Source organism: Haliaeetus leucocephalus, unplaced genomic scaffold (genome assembly GCF_000737465.1).
Source record: "Haliaeetus leucocephalus isolate CR32 unplaced genomic scaffold, Haliaeetus_leucocephalus-4.0 Scaffold217, whole genome shotgun sequence".
In the NCBI taxonomy this organism is placed as follows: Eukaryota; Metazoa; Chordata; class Aves; order Accipitriformes; family Accipitridae; genus Haliaeetus; species Haliaeetus leucocephalus.
Genome location: NW_010972653.1, coordinates 11,180,652 through 11,202,079, shown reverse-complemented (window position 1 = coordinate 11,202,079; position 21,428 = coordinate 11,180,652). Strand labels below are relative to the sequence as shown.

The 21,428-nt window shown below is 38.1% G+C and overlaps 1 protein-coding gene across 6 annotated transcripts in view; it reads right to left on the bottom strand.

The window, feature by feature from the left end:
- The window catches only part of FBXO25 (F-box protein 25), a 33,303-nt gene extending 12,035 nt beyond the window's left edge, over positions 1-21,268 (bottom strand). For 2 of the 6 annotated variants that reach the window (XM_010566726.1, XM_010566727.1), the window contains exons 1-6: positions 21,243-21,268; positions 16,054-16,197; positions 9,623-9,732; positions 8,196-8,245; positions 5,043-5,135; positions 553-646 (exon numbers count right to left, since the gene is read on the bottom strand). In XM_010566726.1, the coding sequence (XP_010565028.1) occupies positions 553-646; positions 5,043-5,135; positions 8,196-8,245; positions 9,623-9,732; positions 16,054-16,190 (484 nt within the window). In that variant the 5' untranslated portion in view covers positions 16,191-16,197; positions 21,243-21,268. Of the gene's footprint in view, positions 1-552; positions 647-5,042; positions 5,157-8,195; positions 8,246-9,622; positions 9,733-16,053; positions 16,198-21,242 lie in introns of those variants that run through there. The other 4 variants (XM_010566728.1, XM_010566729.1, XM_010566730.1 and 1 more) reach the window with 4 other exon arrangements.
- Positions 21,269-21,428: the final 160 nt, after the last annotated feature.

Sequence of the window (21,428 nt, the reverse complement as noted above, 5' to 3'; positions counted from 1 at the left end):
GTATCACAGGCAAATTTGATGTAACATTTCATGCTATGCATTTAATAAACTTAATGCTGAACAACTAGTTATAAATCCAATTTATTCTGTTCAAAGCTGATAGTATTACATCTCCATTTAGTCTGGTTACCAGAAATTTTTTTTTCCAATATTATTTAATAGCTTTTTTTGAAATAAACAATGAAGAAAAACAGTTATGTACTTTAAATCTCAGTACATCATGCAAACAGAAAACCAAACGTTACTAATCTAAAAGCTTTCACATTTCATAAAGACTATAATTTAATAGTAACCAATAGTTTCTGAATAGAATCTAATTGCCATTTAACTTCACCAATCTCTTTCAACAAATTTGATTCAATAATCAAGAGAAAACAACTTATTGCAACTGTGGGATGGGAAGTATGAAACCTTTCACTAATTAAATATGCTATTGCTTTGCCTTACAATGTAAAAATGGTAATAAAGCTAACAAAAAACCCCCACAATCAACTGATGCTTAGTCAGAGCGATTAAATCTGAACAAGCAGAATATAAAACCTTAGGTCTTACCCTTCCGCACAATTTTGTCCAAAATGTTAAAGTAGTTCTTCTGTGCTGCACCGCTCAGTGAAGTTAACTGGGATTTTGCAATTAACTGCAGAAGCTAGGACAAAGAATTAAAACTCAGAAGAACAACAGAAGTAAAGGATGGTTTCCAATACACACTTTCAGTACATACATTCACCTACAACAGCCTAGAGCACTGCAACCATACTTCATGAAAACATAACTACAGAGTTCAGAAAATGAAACAAGACAAACACGGAAAGCTTTAGGCATTCCCGCTGCCATCCCATGAACAACTCATGAAGCAATGTACATTTTCAAAATACTCTACAAATACAAGTGTTTATCTCTGTGATAGAGCACATGACATAATGGTCTTCATAAGCTGTAACAAAACAATGGAGGGAGTCTGTTTTGGACGCTCACAAATAGGAATGTAGTCTTTGATGTGGCTGGGTCCTGAATGCCCTGACAGATTTGGTGGCCAGGAACATCACTCTGAACTGATACCAACTACCAGACTTCCAATTTCTGAGTGAAAATATCATACTGGTCAAACCAAGGTGTGTGATAGACTTAGTGCACTACTTTCTGCTGATGGAGAAGAAATGCAGTATTTTACTTAAACTGAGGAAAAAAATTCTGTGTTACTCCCACATTCAGGACCCTGGTAGAAGAAACCACCATAATCTAATAATGAGTAGTATACATACTATATTAGTAACTTTCCCTTAACTATATAGTAAGGATCTCTTAGCTCTCCACACGTTTCTCTGTGGAACCACTGTGAACAGAAGAGTGGTGAGAACAGTGGGAATAGTCTAGGGGAAAGTAACCAGAATAGCTGAAGTTCTTGCTGCACATGAATGCCAAGCTATAGCTACTAGAGGCAGCCCTCGCTCCATTCTGACACCTTTGCTTTTACATTTTAGATTCAGTTTTGTAGCTGATAAGGCCCACCGTGTCTTCAACAAAAAATGGTCTTATATTTCATACTAAAAGAGAGACTTCGATGTTACGACAGCATTGCAATGTTTTGAAAAGCTTTGTGCCACACTTCTATTGTGATTCATAATGCTGAGTTCCGAACAAGTGTTCTCAAGACATGGGGAAGGGAAAGCAGGGAGCAGAAACCAGCATGTCCTACAGAGTGCTCGAAAGACTAACCTGCAGAGCTGTGCTTTGTAGGACAGCATCAACTATTGACACAAAGGGTGAACAAAGACTAAGCCTGCCAAAATTTATTTTGTATCTTCATTTCTAAAACTGATTTGACACTACACTCAACATTCATTTTCCTTTGGAGGAAGAGAAAATACACCTGTTCTCTCCCTAATAATGTTCCTTCTGGCTTCTCTGCATGATCCCTGAAAAAACATGTGCTATGAAAGGAGGAAATAATTCTCCTGATGTATTTAAATACAAGAAATCTATTTATAGAGTTTTTGAGACTAGATATCAGGACCTCTTTCCTGGCATTTTCAAAGCCTTTTAGTTTGATTAATAATTTAGAGCACACCTAGAGGTCTCTGGCAGTTTGCCAATTCAAGCAAGTATGTACATTTCTCTTGATTAATTTAAAAAAATTCAGTTATGTCACTCAGACTAGAGATCAAAGAAAAAAATTTCACCTGGCTGATTTATTGAAGACTCCCATTTCAGTGAAGGTTAATATGCAAGGATTAAGGCAGTTTTAGCAGGTGCATGAGTACAAGCATCTGACACATGAGTTCAGTCTTACCAATACATGCATAGCCATGGCTTACGTTGTCTACTAGAGATTATAACTTTGAATGGATCAACCGTTTATTCAAATAGAAACATTTTGAAAAAAAAAAAAAGACCATATCAAACTCAATGTATCAGATGTTTAACAGCTAAGAAATGATCATTATACTACAGCACAAACAAGTACAGGAAAACAGCACCTCCCCCAACTGCCCACCCTAAAAGGGTCCTGGGCAGACATCTATATTAAATTTTAATAATGATTGAGAGGTTTTTAGTTAGTTAGAGAATCAAAATGGATCATCTTGGTGGTCTGGGATCAAAGAAGAGCTATCTACTAGGGCTTGGTATTTAAAAAGAAGTCTTCTTGATTTATATCTTGCTATCTTTAAATGCAAGAAGCAGAACAACACACATAAAAGTAATCATCATTGTATTCATGCATAACTAAGAATAATTCTTAGAGGAGAAGATATAGGAACGGCTGCACTGCATTAAATGAGATGTACACGAAACATCTCCACCATTAGAAACTTCAGGGAAGTAAATAAGAACTTGTATAAAGCAGATAAGTATGGGATGACCTGCTTCTTAAAAGTCTCAGTTGCAGACTGGGTTAAAACCTGATAGAGCAGATTCAACATCCTTTTAAAAAACTTGTTGCAACTTCACATATTACTGACATCCACACAGAAGTTTTAATTTGTTAGATACACCACCACAAATGTTTCTCAAGTCAGCAAGTTCTATGGCTACAGAATGAGCAGCAGCTGTCATTCATATTCATCATGTTTATTAGCAGCTCAGTAACTTTTAAGGTCTTAGATGTACAGTTTCTGTACTTGTTGATAAAAGTCAGCTTGCCTCTATCACCTCAGAGGAGCTGATGCAAGGGTATGATTATAATTTTTGTAACTGTAAAACAACTCTAAAATTTTAAAAATTTCAAATAAATTCTAAAATGTTAAAATGATTTTGGAAGTGTGCTTCCTATTCTAAATCCACCCTAATTTCTTAGGGTCTACCATTACTATAGTAACAGTTTGGATCACAAAGCCAAATTTCTGAATTTTAAAGTATTGCTCCTTTCTCAACAATCTTAAGCCTGGCTAACTAAACCAGCCATTTTATTTTCTTTGGCAAACAGAAGAGAAACTGGTCAATGTGCTTATCTTAGACTTTGCACTTTGTTCCGATCAACTGTTTTGAGCAACCCAGCTTAGGCACCGCAGCATCTAAAAAACATGTAAAATTCTAGTTCTGGATTCATTCTGCCTGCTCACCATTCAAGTGAGGCACTCAAGGTTGACACCATTTATAACACAAATCACCTTTTTTTAGATGCTTTTTTTTCTTCCTACTGTTTGAGGCTGAAAAGTCTTGGGAAAGATCAAGGTTCTTGTTTCTGCTCTCAAAACAGCATTAAAAAGCAATGTTCTAAACCACAATGCATATATATACAAAAAAAATCTACAAAGAGAATAAAACAGGCAAGTACCCTAACCACTTGCCTTGAAGCAAATCCTTTTTGCTTTGTTTCCTTTGGTCCCGCATATCTTGTTTTTCTGGAAGTATAATACACTCTCTCAGCTTCCCAAGGATGGGTAGAATGTGTTTTCTCTCCAAATACTCCACGGCCTCGTGGTAAGGGTGTTCTCCTGGTATGTTTATTTAATTTGATTTGTGACTTTGAGTTCTGGATGCATTCCAACTACATTATTTGTGAACAGTCTCACCACTGAACTGAACTCTAGTCCTGATATGTCTCACATTTGAGCTTCTCTAGGAGTTGGGACAAGCACTTTACTATCTCAAGTTAGATGACAAAAAAAACCCCAACAACTTAGGGCTAGAGAAAGATCAATACCTGCCAGAACAGGTATTTCCAATTAGGCAGCTGGTTAGGCATTGAGAAATTAAGGCATAACATTATGTGGCTCCCTAAAGTAAAACTTACATAGTTTTGGAAAACAGGCAGATAGCACCATTGTCCAGAACTTACAAGTTCCATGCACTCAATTCTCAACTTAAGACTAGACATGACCCAGGGAAGCTAACATAGTGAGAAAGGGACTTTCCAAGGAATCATGAGATTAGTATATCATAACTGTTTCTATAAATTTCATTCACTACGTTATTTGTAAAAGACAACAACTTGCAATAAAACTAATTTCTGGAAGAAAAAAAAAAAAGGAAGACTGAAGAAGCTGCGGTCTCAGGTTTTAAGGTATGTTAACAAAGGTAAAAGCATATATATCTTGTCCTAGATTAAAAAAGCGTGCAATGAATCACAGGACTGTTAAGAAGCTGCAGAAGAAACAAAAACTGCAGAATAATTACACATCAAATATTCTTCTGGAAATTGCTATTTTAAGCATATTTAAGATGTAGTAAATTATATTTAAGATGTATTACACTTTGCTATTTTTGCTTGTATAGGAATTATTTTGCCTTTAAAGAGAGTTCACTACCCAGACTGATGAACAACAACTGAAACTACCATCAGTGTTTCCCTGTAAATACATAGCATACTGGCCATCACCATCCTCCTCAAGCTATAGGCTTTCATAGAGCAACATAACGAGTTTTCACCAAAGAAAAATTACTCAGTTTAAAGTTGCTTCATGCAGTATAAATTACATATGAACAGGATATTTATACGGTCACAAATCATCAGCTGTTCAGTGCAAAATGATTTCTTTTGTACACACAGGCATATCGGGAAATGTATTTTTAAAATATGCATATAAAAATAAAGAGCTTACTTTGACTACGTAATTGAACCTTCTGATGTCCTGAATTGCACTTGAAAAGTCTAAGCGGTTAAAAGCTTCTCCCAAAGTGCAATAGCCATGTCTCTGAGAAGAAGAATAAACACACTTTAAATGGAAAGAAACAAAGATAAAATTGAGGAAAACATTCTGCCATTCAACGGATCCTTATGTATACCATGCTCGCTGGAAGTATAATGTATCTGGACTGAAGATTTATTTGATTTCTTTTAACAAATGAAACCAGATATGCTATTTGGAACTAACAAGTACGTAGGAAATAATACTTGACAGGAAAGCCTTTAAATTCATACTAATCATACAATCTGTAATCACTGGTATTTGAGTGTCCTGGGATTCTACTCCGCTATTGCATGGCCACAATGCTGGCACTCATGGCTACCACACTCCCCAATTGCCTCAGCACAAGGTAGAGCTTGTTTGTACAGCAGTCTGAGCTTACAAGCATAAGCATTAACTGAGTTTATGTTCATATTTGAGGGTAAGAACAGAGCTACTTGCTCCTGGGACTGGAAGAACAAATGGTCTCAACATACAGAATTTATTTTCTGGGTGCTAGAAGTTTAGGCACAATTGTTCTTGGGTACCAAGAGCAAGAGCAATTGCATTTTCTTTTGGTACTTCTGCACAGGTGTCTTAAGGTAAAAAATGGAAGTTTCAGAGGCTGTTGTGAACTACTTAAGGTGGTAGTAGCAGCCCAAAATGACATGCGATCACATAAGCTGAGTAAATTTAGAGCCACAAAGCCACACAGGAGCCTTGGAGCAAATATAATGAGGCCAGAAAAACCCTACAACTGGTGAAAGCGATACTTGCAGAGCAGTGTGCTAGTATGGCTTATCAGCCCGGGGACGGAGGGGGATAAATAATTATTTGAAGTTCATTCCTAGACAGACTTCCTCAGTGAATTACGTGATGGTGAAAAGATGGCAGTACAACTTAACGTTCTGTTCTGCAACCCAATGAAACCTTACCCTGGATGTACCCCACTGGGACATGAAACAGTTAACTATTCACTGCAGAGTGGTAGCAATTACTGCCTATTGGTTAATGACTGAATTCAGGATTGTACTGCTTGCTCATCCAGTTAACATACCTGAGATCCAAGCACACTGCACACTTCACAATATGCACAATTTGGTTGGCTAATAGCAGTGAATTAACACTTACAGGCAACAGAACTTTTGTTGAAATTTAAATATTTGAGGCTCTTCTCTGGCTAAGCTGTTATCAAAAGGCCATGGTTAAATACATTAACGTGAGAGGTACATTTCCTTAAACAGCTGGAAGCAGATTTCTATGAAGCTTCAACTCTATCTTTCCCAATGAACCATCATGATAAAATTACTCAAAGAGCATCTCCTACTTCATTTCAGCTATACACCTGCACTTGTTTTGGTTTTCTTTATTTTCAGTGCTCTCCCACAGCATGTTTCACACATTTCTTATCAAGACATTCCTACTCTTGTCATTTTGCCCCCAAATTCAGTATTCAGTTTGGAAAAAAGCTTCCTAGTTGCGAGACAGCCATTTTGAAATCAAGTAAGATTACAACCTGTAAGGACAACTAAAGACTCTGTAAATTATGTTTTAGATTAGCTTAAATTGTTGCTCTGAATTTTTTTGTTCAAGTATGCTTATTCCTTGCTACTTTTTCATTCTGCTACTTAACGTCTAGCTTTTTATGCTAAAGTTTTCAATTTATACAAGGAATTATTTGAAAAAGATTAGTGATTAATTCTAACCATCCCTGTTTTGTTTTTTCTATTTTTTTATTTTTTATTTTTTAAACAGGAATGGTGAATGGTCCATTACTGGAAGACAACAGCAGTCACAAGAATAAGCTAATTTGTACACCAAAATATTTTGTCCACTCTGAATGGACAAGAAACCCGAGCAAATAATCATACATCACTAGTACACCAACTCCTGCACAAGTCGGGGTGTGTGTGTGGGGGGGAATAATCTCAACATACAGGTTACGAAGGATAGCAATGAGTGACTTTAGGCAATTTGTGTTTTGGCCTGAAGGTAGTTTGAAAACTCAGCTTAACAACCTTACCATTCAAAACACCATAATGACTGGTGACAGCCTGTCACCCCCCCTTCCTTCTTACCCTAAATTTGAGATGGCACAAAGGGAAAGAGCATGCTTGAGACTTTTGCAGACCAATGTAAGTAACTACATCTATCACAGATGAAGATAAAACTGGGAAAGAGGGCTATGAATCCAGTAAAAGTCTTTGTAATACCCTTCAGGTGTAGAAGGGCAGCCTCCAGGTCCTTGGCCTGCAAGGTGAAGTCCTCCAGTGTCTCCTCTATGTAAGATCTCTCCACAACACCATGTTCTTCCCAAGTACAGAGCTCTTTATGGTCTCTCAGCTCTAAAATGCAAAGCCAACTTTTGCTTGCATGGCTAGGGTCATCACACTCACCTCCTTCCCTCTCTCCTGGCTGGCGTTACTGTGTGGTTGACAGACATCCTTACAGGTCTCCAAGTTTCACCCATCCCAGAAAACCACAGGAATCAACACACGAATGAAACTCAAACTTCAAGACAGTTTATCTGTACATATGATGGATGTATTTGAACTCTTGACTTTCCGAGAGGTCATTCCAAGATCTTTCATGTTCTTTTCACAGTTGCATGATACAGTTTGTATCCCAAACTGAAAGCATCTGGACTTTGTGGAATACAAAGGTCCTCTTTGTAAAGTTTGAAACTGAAGTTTTACTTACTTATATTCAAATTTACACCAAGATTCCAAAATACCAGGTAGCTGCCTGCAGACACCTCCTTTGAAGACATTACTCTGGTTTTGCAAATACTTTCAATTTTAGTTCAAAGGCACACAGTACAGATAGAGACAGATGGGCTTGGAAAAGTAGTGGAAAACTGTATGTCCATCCTTGCAAGTTCCCACATCTCTACCACAATAAGCCATGTAAAGTCACTTTGGTAGCTGCCTTTGCCTCACCACGTACAGGTGTACTGTTGCCAATGAAGAGAGAGTTGAACATAACCCCTAAGACCACAGAGCACAAATGCATTTTTTTTTAATATACTATTTGTCAGTTAAGAAGCACAAATATTGTAGGAATTGACACACAGCATGCAGGACTTACTTCCCTGGTGCTTTCTTTATGAACATAAATCCACTTTTCACGATAAAAACCTAAAATAAAATCAAAATATAAGCATTTTTAGGCTTCCACTTCAGGTAATGCCTTCTAGAAAGAAACTGAACAAAACAGACCGTCCTCAATAAAATGCTTCATAAAATAGGATAGATGGTAGAACAGTTTTAATGAAGTAAGTTTATAAAGGCTGAAAAGGTTGACTACAAATTTTCAGAAGTTATGTACTTCAAAAAAATAGAGGAAAAAAAGCTAAATAATTTTATAAATCAAACACAAGAGTTGGCACACAATTGGCAGATATAGCACAACTTTTGTCAACTGTGTACCAACAGTCAATTTCTCCTACAAACCCCCTGATCTTTTTTAATCCAACAGGCTCCTTAGCACTTAACACAGGAAAGTACAGAAATGAGCAACCTTTTTGTTCCTGACCACTCTACCCTTCTAATCGATTTTCTTCTGTAAAGGTGCCTGCTCCACATCCAACTTGGTTCAAGTAGTTGCAGAATACTGCAGGGAAGTCCATTATACAAGACTAATAAAGGCAACTAGGCAGACCTTCAGTTTTCAGCAGTCTAGTATGTTGTCAAATGAAAGCATGCTCTTACATATAGCCACTTGAATCTTTTGAAATCTTCAAGCTCAGACAAGCCTAAGGAAACTTCCAGCTTTCTGCAAGGCCATTTCTTACAATTTTAGGAATATACAAACAATGGAGATAATTTCAATATCAAAGCACTAGAAACGCCAAAAAGTTGCTAATCAACTTACCTTTTTTACCTATTCTACCAAATTTTCTACTTCAATAAGTTTATTTGCTGACATACACATTTGCAGTCCAAAGTACAGGTGACCTTTTAAAAATGAGAACTGTCAAAATGGCTTTCATTTTTTAATTTAAAAAAAGGGACTTTTCTTCAAGAAATTCACTGATAGACTGATAAAGTCTTTACCAAGAGCTAGAGGTATTATGACAAAATAGATTTATTTATGAACTGATTCTGGAGTTGTATCACTAATCAGAATTTGAATTAAGCAAAAATAAAACAGCTGCTTTGGTAAGCAGAACCTTCCATAAGCATCCAGAAGAATTTAATCTAAAACCAGTCCACAAAACAAAACAGTGGTTTGTATCAGAAGACATTCATTATTCAGGAATTACTATTCTTCAATGAATTACCTTTGGATCTTCGGGGAAGGAAAAAAATAATCAAAATCACACACATTAGATGATCTATGCCACAGTTCAATTAAGATGTATCACTTCTGACACCAGAGTTTGTTGCCAATACGGAAGTAAACATAACTCATATTCATCCATAGATCAGACTTCTAAATGAATGGCAATTATAACAACATTTTGCTGAACCTACAACAGTCTTCTAAAATAAATGAAAAAAACCCAGCCTTACATTGTGAATCTGTGTTATTCCTAAAATGATCTTTTTTCCTTTTCTTGGCTGCAAACTCACAATCTTCAGTACTGAATATTTCTTCATCCTCATCATCACCAGTTATGATGCTGAAATAAACACATCTAATTAGAACAGCAGTGATTAAATATTTAAAGGTGCATACAGCTTATAATTCTCTGCATTAAAGTCTGCCAGCTGGAAAAAAAAACCCCAACATATTTTTAATGATGTTTCCAAGTTTAACTGTAGGACTATTTTATTTCCCCATTATTAGTCTTTGACAAGAAAGCTGTATACAAAACTCCTCCCATTCATTACTATTTTGTAATCTGAACTTGCTAGATGAATCTATTTATCAATGTCAGTTTGAACTTCAAACTACACCAGCAACAGCTGAACATTGTAAAACCAAAGGACACTAGTTTATTCAAAAATATTGGGCATTAAGTGACAAACCCAAATTATATTAGTCTATTGCTACTAGTTTATACCGTTAGTTTTGAGGCTTGAACCATCTATTAAGGAGGATGACTAAACAACACTGTAAAAGAAGCTTTGTTATTTTAGTTGCTCTAATCAGTAAACGCTAGCTCAGCTTAAAGGTACACAAGTTGAGAAGACTGAGAAATACAAAAGTTGTTTTCATCTTAGGTTTAAATCCTGAAAAAAGCTAACATACCTCTGCATTCAGATAGAGCTCAATCCAAGGTGAGGGCCTTAGTTCATGTCTTACCATTTTTAAAGCAGAGGATAAAGACCCAACAACTTCAATATTCTATGCAACATTGCGAAATATTTTATCTGGTCAAACAGCAGAAGAATTTGGAGAAAAGGAACTGGGAACTGACAAATGCAGAACATCAACACCGACAAGTTACTTTGATTAGATAACATTCCAATCCATCAGGTTTTTTTCCCCAAAGCTATCATAAAGGAAATATCTTTTTAAGCTCACTAACATTATTAATTTAATTATGTTATAGCATACCAACTGCATCGCCACATCATGTGAGAAATTACTGCAGAATCTGAAAAGTTGCTGCAGAATCAGAAATAGAGCCCAATGCTCCCGGACCTAGCTTTATCATCCTAACAACAGACAGAAGACTAGAGAGATAAGGGCCTGATACTCTGCAACATAATTCGGGCAGAACAGAAACACACCCATTCCTATTGACCCAGTGCAATGGGGAGAGGAGGGGAGGCAGCATTCCTGAAGACCTGCTGTAGAAAAAGGAAGGTAAGTCTGGCAGGATTCCTTCTTTTGTTCCTGGAGAGGAAGTGTCCCTAGAAAGCAATTTAGATCAGTAACATACCTGAAGTGATTTAAAGCCCACCCCTGCCCCCCCAATAGTATACACTTCCTCAAGCATCAGATAAACAAGCAATGCAGCTTAAGTGCAGTCAATTAACACAAGGAATTGCAAAGATGAAGAAGGCTATTTCAAACACCTTTGTCTGACATTCAAATTCACCTGTGACATTCCTGGAATTCTCCATGTCATTTTAGCAAAAAGACTAATTTCGCTGTTATCTCTGAGGATCTTCTCATATGAGGCTTTATTTCTTCATGTTCTGTCCCACTTCATGTAGAGACTCTTTCCCTACTTATTTGTAACCATCACCATTCTTTTTGACAAACTTTAAGTCTCTTACCAAGAATGGAAGCAAGAGTCCTACAGACATCAGAAGAATGGGACAGAAATACAGGCACTTCCCCAGACACTGTTAGCCTTCCTTCCAGAAATCTGGAAAGCTGCTTGATGAGTAACAAAGCTGCTCCACCATTTCCAAAAGCAACCCCTGCCTGCCTCCCTTCCCCCCCAACCTCCAAGCTAAGATACAAGAAATCAAATCAAGTGCATATGGTGTAACAGAAGCCTTAATTTAGCATTTTTACCATAATACTACACACAACATCTGAGTGTACCTGGAAGGATTTAAATACATACACAATACTGCCAATTTACAGCTATTCTAACCTTCTTGTCTTGATGATGCACTTCTTCATACAAAATTATTCTAAAGCTTCTAAAAAGCAAAGTACCTGGTGTCCTTAGAATTACAATACCCTACATAAAGCATGCAAGAATTTCAGCTTTTTCAAAAAAGTAATTTCATAGCAGTATTTAAATAACCTCTTGGGTATGACACTTAAAATGCTGGAAAACTTGACTATCCAAGTCAAGGGCTATCCAAGCTCCAACTATTCTTCTTCATCCCCTTGCTTCTTTTCTCATGGAGGAAGGAATGCCCTTGAGTCATGCAATTACCTACAGAGACACACTAAGTGTTTTAGAAGAGGCTCAAAGCCATTTACAGCTTGACCATGCTTGGAAAATCCTGAGTTCAGTGCCTGCACCAAATAACATTACAATGTATTGGTCAAATGCCAAAATTATCTAAGACTAGACTCAAATCCAAGGACTTCTATCCAGTGCCAAAAACACATTTGTGAACACCGTATCTCACGGAATTAGACAAGAGGCACTGTAGGCTCTAATGACTACCCTGCCAGTGCAAGTAGTTCACATGAGCCTAACACACAAAAAAAAGCAATACCACCATCATGAAAAATCTTACTAGATTAGTCTGATTCTCTTTCTTTTACCTCAAAAAGAAAGCACAAGACAGCTTTACTCCTAAGTTGCAGGCTATTGAGAGATCTTTACATACAATTCTGTAAGGCAGTACTGTTCTCTCTCTCCCACCAAGCTTCAAGGACACAGTGCCATGGCAGTGGAAATACGTATCTGTGCTAGAATTTATAGGTACAAATGGCAGGTAGCTGTGGCCAGCATTCAGCCCACAGAGCTTGAATAAGCACTGCCTCAACCACCTTTCCAGCTACTGTATACCTTGAATACAAGGCACTTTTCACTTATATAATAATATTAATTATCCAAATAAGTAAGAGCTACAGAACTGAGGGTCTCATTTTTTCCATCTTAGTTTCCATAAATGGAACTAATTTTAAGTGCAACTATTCAAGAATTATTCCAAATCATTTAAATTGTTCCTGCACAAGTGATTATGTTTGTTCAAGCATGGTTATCATTAGGTCCCCCATTTTTGACTAATTCATCAACTGGATTCACCACCAGCATTAGATGACTAATCGAATAAGGTAAAAAGTTCTATTTTAATAAAAACATATTCTTCAATTTAAGTTATTTACATGTCTTGAAGGTTTATTTATGAATCTGTTTGTGATTAAATCTTTTTAATTTCTGTAGAGAAAGTATTTGTAATGGATAAGAGACAAAGTTTGTCAAGTAACTCCATTCATAGCTTCTTTCACAGAAGAGAATACAAATAAAAGTAAGAGGGTTTCAGTCAACACAGCTTCAATTTATTTCTTTTTAAAGGAAAACTGCCATAACTGCTTCCTGGAATACAATACTCAAGTACTAAGTTTAGCATAGATTTGTACAGAATATTTTGGTGAAAAATATTACTTCATTTTATGGGGGAAAATAAATAAAACCCTGTTAGGACAGCCAGACTGGCATATACCCTCATCCTATTCACAGGGCAGTTAAAAAAGAGACAAATAAAGTATTTATGCATTGTTTACTATATGCTTCTTCCACAAGGAAGGAAGCATTTTATCATGCCTCATTCTTACTCAGTGCCACAACACGTTAACAGACATCCTAAGCTGAGCTGTCTATTCAATATAGACAGATAATTGTTTCCAAATAGCTTAAGATGGTACAGAGAACCAGCCAGCAAGACACAGTACACTGCTGTACTTCAATACAAAGCCCTGCACATGGGATAGAAGAACCTCACGCCCGGGTATATGCTGGGTACAGACAGGATAGGAAGCAGTTTTGCAGCAAAGGAGCCAGGGGTCTTGTGGATACCAAGATGAATGCAGATCAGCAGTGTGCCCTTGTGTTGTAAAAAGCCAACTGCACCCTGGTCCAAGTTCACAACAGTGTATCCTGCAGACCGAAAGAAATAATCATTGCCCTTTACTTGGCATGAGAAACTACATCTGGAGTACTGTGTTTAGTTTGGGGCTCCCCAATACAATAAAAACATTGGCATACTGGAACAAGTCCAGTGGGGAGTTACTGAGGTTAATAAGTACTGGAGCACATAATGCATGAAGCTAAGAGAACTGAGCTTGTTCAGTGTTAAGAAGTGGTGGTGGAGAGAAATCTGATTACTGTCAATATCTAATATGAGGGTATAAGTAAGATAGAGCTAGACTGTAAGGTTAGAGGACATGGGCAGTAATAAGTCAAGTGGTAATGGACACAATCTGTGATAAGAGAAATTCTTACTAGATTTAAGGGGCAGAGCGAACAAACAAACAAACAAAAAATCCCAGTGAGGGTCACGGAACTTAGAACAGGAACCCAAAGAGGAATTTCCATTCTTGGAAATGGACAAAGTTCAGCTGGGCAAGGCCCTATACAACCCAACCTCAGTTGGCCCTGCTTTGAGCATATGTTTGGACCAGATGACTCTCAGAGGTCCTTTCCATGCTAAATTGTATTGTTCTATAATGTTCTGCAAATAGACATTAATTGCTGTTTAACAGCAAAGGTTAACTCATAGATGCAAAGTTCAAGTTGTAGTCAGAGCTCTAAAGTTCAAGGTGTAGTGAAATGACTCCCAAGTAGTGCTACTTTGCCAAGAAGTACCAACTTGAATTCTGTAGTCTAAGTATAGACCATATACATTTTTAACTGAATAGACAGAACAAGCAGAATTTAAGAAAAAAAAAGAAAAAAGGCCACAGAATATGGTGTGGTTTGACTTTGCTAAGTAAGAGATGTGCAAGATGAAGATGGGGAACTGGGGCATCACTACAGATGGGGGCATCTGCTGCGGACTAGGTTGGTCCCTGAGTTTGGGATTCTGACAAATTGTCAAGCTAGCCTAAGAAACCCAAATCATGAAACACCTCAGATTTCATGAAAACTTCTTCCCCCTCAGAGCATTTCACAGCCAGTCCCTTCAAACTAATGTACTTACTTCAGTCCTGAACTTCAATGCTCATATATTTCCAAAAAGAGTTGATTTAAATCTGTTTCTAGCAAGACAGCTCCAGAGGAATTCAATACTAAGTTCTTGCAAGACTAAGGAAAAAAGAAATCTAGTATTTTTGCTTGAAGAAGCAATAAAAATACCTCAACTTGCTTTCTGCAGAAAAGATATATATAAAATTAGGATCAAAAGAGCAGAAGTCTTAATGATATTCACAAAGACAATGATCATTTATGTCATACTTGCCAAACAATATTCATTCAAGCAACCTACAAGATATAATTATCTAGTAACTGTGCAAATAGCTATGAAAATTAAATTAGCTTTCCTTTCATTTGCCAACTATATTATTAAAGATATATGAAAGAGGGAAGAACAGATTTTTTTTTCAAAGGTATTTAAGGCAACTTTTATGTTGGAGGCTTACTGAACACTCTTCCAGACAAGCATAGTCTTTTGTATCCATGGTGGCCAGACTGTGTGGAAAAAGCCCAAATAAGACCAGTGACAGATGAACACAAAAAGAAAAAAGGCATGAAGAAAACAGTAGGTCAAGATAAGCTTAATAATAATTCTTCACTGCTTGATAACTCTCTTGAGGTTTATTTCACAAATTTAGAAAAAACACAGGTGTATGACTGCAGCAAGTCCTAGCTTGCCAGTAAATTCCCTCTAAATCAGATCAGTTAGGGTATCATTTACTGGACTAACAACAAAACACTGAATGTTCCTTTTTCTCATTATGAGCACATTATGCTGGAATTTATGACCAAGAATGCTATCCCTGAGAACTATTTCTTCATGGAGAAACCAAGTAGGAATTTGTTTCGAGAAAGCTATTTGTATCACACCAGTCTGTGGGCATCTGCCACAAGTATTACTTTATTTAACGAATATCTTTCTCACCTGTTGTACAGGAGCACATACACTCATATTGTGTTAGAGAATTACCATAAAACTACCATTAATTGTGTATTTGGAGCAAAGGCATTACATGACTGCCATGAACAGTCCTAATCCAACACCCAATCAGCAGAAAGTCTTCATTCACTTCCAGGTAACACTTCAATATGCCTGTTGCACTTGCAATTTGTAAGTATCACTTTTATCTTTAAATAGTACTTGACAGGTTTTGTTTGGTTGATTTTTTTAAGTTTTTTTTTTTTTATTTTTAAAGACATGTAACATAAGATGGGATCTGTCCACCTAAAATAAGCAACTCATGAAGCAGTGACAAAAGACAGACTATCTCCATAGTGGCCTCCTGTCTGCCTAACTAAACAAAACACGTGGTTGCATTTGTATACTTCTAGAATAGGCAGATGATACCACAAACACTTGCAGTCTGAATGGAAATTAAGTCAATCTTTGCCTTCCCACCTGCTATTAACTCATGCAGAATCACTTTTTTTTCTTTAACTTACACAGCGTGACTGATATCATTCAGCTGACTATTCCCATCTTCAAGTGCAGGACTGAAGGGTTCACATCGTTTCCATCCATCTTCTGTTTTAACCCATCTCCATCCAGGGGATCTCCAATCTTGGCCCAAAAATGGCATGGTTTCTCTATAAGCAGCAAGAAGATTGTTTGTGCATTATTTAATTATTAATAAAAGCTGCAAAACTTCTTGTCATTATTTCAGTTTTCTCTTCGTTGCTGTTTCACCCCAGCCAGCAACTAATTACCATGCAGCCACGCACTCCCTGCTCCCAGAGGGATGAGGAGAAGAATCGGAAAAAAAAGTAAAACTTGTGGATTGAGATAAGAACAGTGTAATAGCTAAAATAAAATAACAATGATATATAATAATAACAACTGTAATGAAAAGGAATATAACAAAAAGAAAGAGAAATAAAACCCAAGAAAAAAACCAAGTGATGCACATGCAACTGCTCACCGCCTGCTGACTGATGCCTAAACAGCGATCCACCCCTCCCAGCCGACTCCCCCTAGTTCATATACTAAGTATGACGTCCTATGGTATGGAATATCCCTTTGGCTAGTTCGGGTCAGCTGTTCTGGCTCTGCTCCTTCCCAGCTTCTTGTGCCCCTCCTTGCTGGCAGAGCATGGGAAACTGAAAAATCCTTGATTTAGGATAAGCGCTACTTAGCAACAACTAAAACATCAGTGTGTTATCAACATTATTCTCATATTAAATCCAAAACACAGCACTGTACCAGCTACTAGGAAGAAAATTAACTCTATCCCAGCCAAAACCAGGATACTGTTTAACCTTAAAAAAAAAAAAAAATTATTACCTTGAGGAAAGAAAGTTCTCTGTGGAGCATCCTTTTAAGAAACAGAATCAGTGGTTTCTTAAGTATATTATTGATTCCATAACCTCATTCTTCTTGTCTTTCAGCATTTATTTAGATCAAGGTAGGTTTCCTAGTTCTTTAGAGAACAAGGAAAAGAATCATGGTAGTCCAGGAAAGGGATGATACCAAAACAAGCAAAATTATATCCTGTGTAATCTGCTCCACCATGACCAAACAGATTACTGATTTTGACTGACTAGTAAATAGTTGCTAAAGAGTTTTGACAGGCCACAAAATCAATGCTGTGCCTTTTTTTTTTTTTTCCCCTAAGGCTTATAAATACTGAGTTTGTGCTACACTGTACAGTGATGTTTCAGTAAAGGAATTTTCATTTTCCCAAATATTTTTTCAGTTGTTGTTGACGGTCACCTCCCACACTAGGCTATTAACTGGATACCAGGACAAATAGAGACTGCATCATAAAGTCAATTGTGAAATGTCTCCTGAAATTCCTACAAACAGATGCAAGTCATCACAGGTATATCATTCAAACAGTGTTCTGCTACCCCTTATCAAAAGGGAGAATCACTTCTGACACGTTAAGTAAGAATATGAACAAAGCAGTTTTCTACACTTTGAAGACTCTGACCTTGCTAGCTTTTGCCCTCTTCTTCCCATTCATCATGCATACATGTTGCTCCTTATTTTAACTAGAGATTTCACATGCCAGCTATACAAGGAAAACAGCATTATCATATTTGAAATATATGTTAATATATTGACACCAACAGCTTTGTTCCTAACAAGTATGCATTTTCTAATATTTTTTCAACTTGAAAAAATATTGGGCCACATCAAACACCACTATGAATTTATTTATCCATTTGCACTCTTGACCAGCATCTGCCCAATATACTAGTTAGAACAGGAGAAGGGACAGACGCATAAAAAGCCTAAATAAATACAAGCTGAGTGAGCCAGTATTTTTTTTTTTAATTTAAAAAATGCACACCACACAAAACAAAGTGCATTGTCTAGCCCTCAGCATTGACCAAAGTCCCCTTCCTACTCATAACTCAGCCTTCCTCTGAATCTAACAGGAATCTTTTCCTAAACTTACCACATCCTTTCCTCCAGCCACCACAAACTCTAATCATGCCTATCTGCTTTTCCAATCTTTTTACTGCTTCCTAGGAGTAATATGAACCATAACATACTTTTTTCCCCCAAGTTGTTTAGAACTCCCCTTGTTTTGACTAAAATTAAGGCCTCTTGTCCTTATCATACAACTGTTTAAATACTTGGTGCTCATGAGTGCATTTCAGAGTAACATAGGTTAAAGTACTTTTCCTCCTGCCAAGATTAGCAGAATTTACCTGAAAATTTGTTAAATCACTGAAAGAGACTCAGAAAACAGCAGACAGCAAGTCAAAAACATCATCTTAGACAAACATAAAACAGAAGGTTTTGAACCATATCTAGAGATACAGAGCTCATGATCTATTCCTGGTCAGCAGCTCTGATATAAAAATAAAACACTGTTGTAGGTGCATGTCATTGCTCAAAAATTAAAATTTAGAGAGAATTCAGAACCACAGACTTCATTATAGGCTAAATGGGATAACTTGAAATAAAGATTTAAAATATTTCAAGAATACTTACATTGATAAAGAATTGTTGGGAAAAGGAAGTGAAAAAAATGAGACCACATACTTGCAGCAAAGTGGGAACATGTATCGTTAGAGGTTAACAGGGTAAGTTACAAAAAAGAGGATAAAGAAAAAAAACTTCCTGAAAACAATACAAGAAAACATGGAGTATTTTGTTAAAGCAGATGGAAGTAGCTTAAGTCCAAAGCTAATCATAATTTACAGAATAGGATGCTTAGTATACTTCATAAATTCTTAAACTTTGGAAAAAACCCTGTGGTTTCAAGGTATCAGGCCACCCGTGTAAGTGCTATGCATAACTTCCTCACAGGGAGCTGTACTGGCATTTAAAATGACACGCTTCAATAGTTACATGCTCTAAACCAGACTACTTTCCTGATCTTTACAACCTGAAAAGTGATGGTCTTTCATTGCAAGGTTTCAATACAGAACAGATGTTCTGTCATCCCTCCTCAAAAAAATTACATTAAGTGTTTTCAAAATAATAACAGTATAAGGAAGTGCACCCCACCCCCTCACCCCTACCCCCAAGACTACTGATGTCTGCTCCAGAAATCCTGGAAAATCACACTTAAGACAAAAAGCTTATAGAGACATGAATGATTTCTGTATATGTATGACATATTCAGCACATTATCTTTCTAAGAGAAAAAAAAGCTATTAGAAAAATCACAGATTACTTTAACTTCTTTAAAATTACTTAAACATTTATGGAAGATTACAAAAAGTCAGTAATTCTGTGAGGTTGGTACATGTTGACCTAATTATATTTTGTCCTAAAGAAACAGATATTCTTAGTCCAAGACATAGTTTCACTATTGCACCAGCTAAGAGTGCATCCATCAGCAGCATTACCACAAAATGACCTGTACTCATGGTCAAAAGCTGTAGCTCATGGGAATCGGAAATGTAAAAGTATTCTTTTAGTGACAGTGCATATGTAACTAAAAAAAAAAAAAAAAAAATCCCACATTTCTCAGTTCCTGCAGGACTGAAGCATAGATTTGATTGTTGTTGAGGAGTGACCAAATATTAAGAAGCTGCAATGTATCATAAACACTTCTCCTACGCATGTCTTTCATATGAGAAGTGATCATAGAGTATGACTGACTGGACAGGTAAGAAGATCCATTCTTTTGCTCTGCCTCCCCTCAGACTCTGCTTCCCTGTACAGCATTGCACTAAAGCATCCCTGTGGCTTCCAGACAAGAGCTTGCTTTCAAGAGTTCCAGCATACTTTATGCAGTATACCTTCAGTAATAGCAGGCAACTGTTTACTTGTTAAAACCTTCACCACAACAAAAGATAAGCTCCCTAGACTTGGATTTTGGGGAAGAGGCAGTGGGACAGGGTTCTTTAAAGGAAAAAAAGACTGGGGAATGAATGTGGTCATTAGCTAACAACAAGGATTTAAGACAAGACATTGATTGCATTTAGCTTTTTCCTAAAAACAAATAAGAATAAGAGCTCTTCATTTTGCATCATACACCTTTTCCTCAGGAGAGGGGGAGAAAGGACTGAGGAAACAAGAACCACCAGAAATAAGCACAGAAGAGGAGGGCTGTGTATGCCAGCTTAGTACAACTGGATATTACAGTAACTGCTCCAGCCATCCTTGCACTTGAAAGGAAGTTCTGCTTTCCATGAGGTAGCTAACTCAACACGTGAGCAAAGTCACTGCAAAGCCATTCACAATTGCAGCACGTCATCCAATTACTCTGCCACTGTACTGGAAATCTGTCTATATAATCCTGTACTTAAGAACACGTCATTATGACCCAAACCATTCTTGTTATTCAGTAGCAAGTCTGTTGCCAACATGATGGGAACAGGCAAAGTTCTCCAGTTTCCTAACAATCCAGCAGCACACCCATCCCTTCCTTTAGCATGCTAACAAAATCTCTTCAGCAGCTCAACTTTCAACAGAAACTGCTCCTTTACACCCCCACTACAGGCAGATGACCTTCTTCTAGGACCTAGCCCAGTCAACCTCTGTGACTCAGAGGTCAGAGTCTGCTTACAGACTTCATCCCAGCCCATGTTTCCTCATATCAAAAGACTATCTCAAATCAAGTCTCAAACTTCTGCAAGACCACAATTCATCAGCTCCTCAGCTTTTCTTTTGCCCACCCCTATTCTGATTGTTATTTCCCCCATACAACAATTTTAGTGCATCCAGGCCATGCAGTTCTTGGTTCCCAGCAGGCACAAATGCTCCTCATCTCCAACTGAGCCGCCCATCCCAGGCTTCTTCCCTCCAGCCTGCCGCTGTCCCAGGCCTCGCTTCTCCCAGTTCTCCCATCCTCATGCAGTCCGTTGATATCCCAACACGCCACTCCTCCAGGCAGGCTCCAGGCATCCCCCTCCCCCCAACCCCCTCCAACGCTGCCCCTCATCCCTAGCCGCAGCCCCTTCCCCAGACCCACCCGCCCACCCTAACACCTCGTCCCGAACTACTCCAGCTCCACACGCCCCTAAGACCCAGTCCCAAACCCCTCAAGCCACGCCTGCCCGTTCTGTCCACACCCAGCCCCAAACCCCCGGGCCTCCCCTATACAATCCCAACACCCTTCCCCGCCTCATTTGTAGACCCGGGCCCTCGCCCCCCGGCCGGCTGCCTGCCTGCCTGCCTGCCTGCCTGCCTGCCTGCCCGCCCTCCCCTTCCCCTCACGTCCCCTCACCTCACGGTAGCGCGCGCTCGGCCCGGCCCGCGGGGCTATTGACGGAAGTAACGCGCGGCTGCACCCCCCACCCCGCTGATTGGCCGCCGCGCTTGTTGCTACCCGGCAGCGCCCTTCTCCATTGGCGGAAGGGGGCGGTTGGCGTCACCGGCCGGCGCGGGCCAGGCGCGACACGTGAGGTGTTGG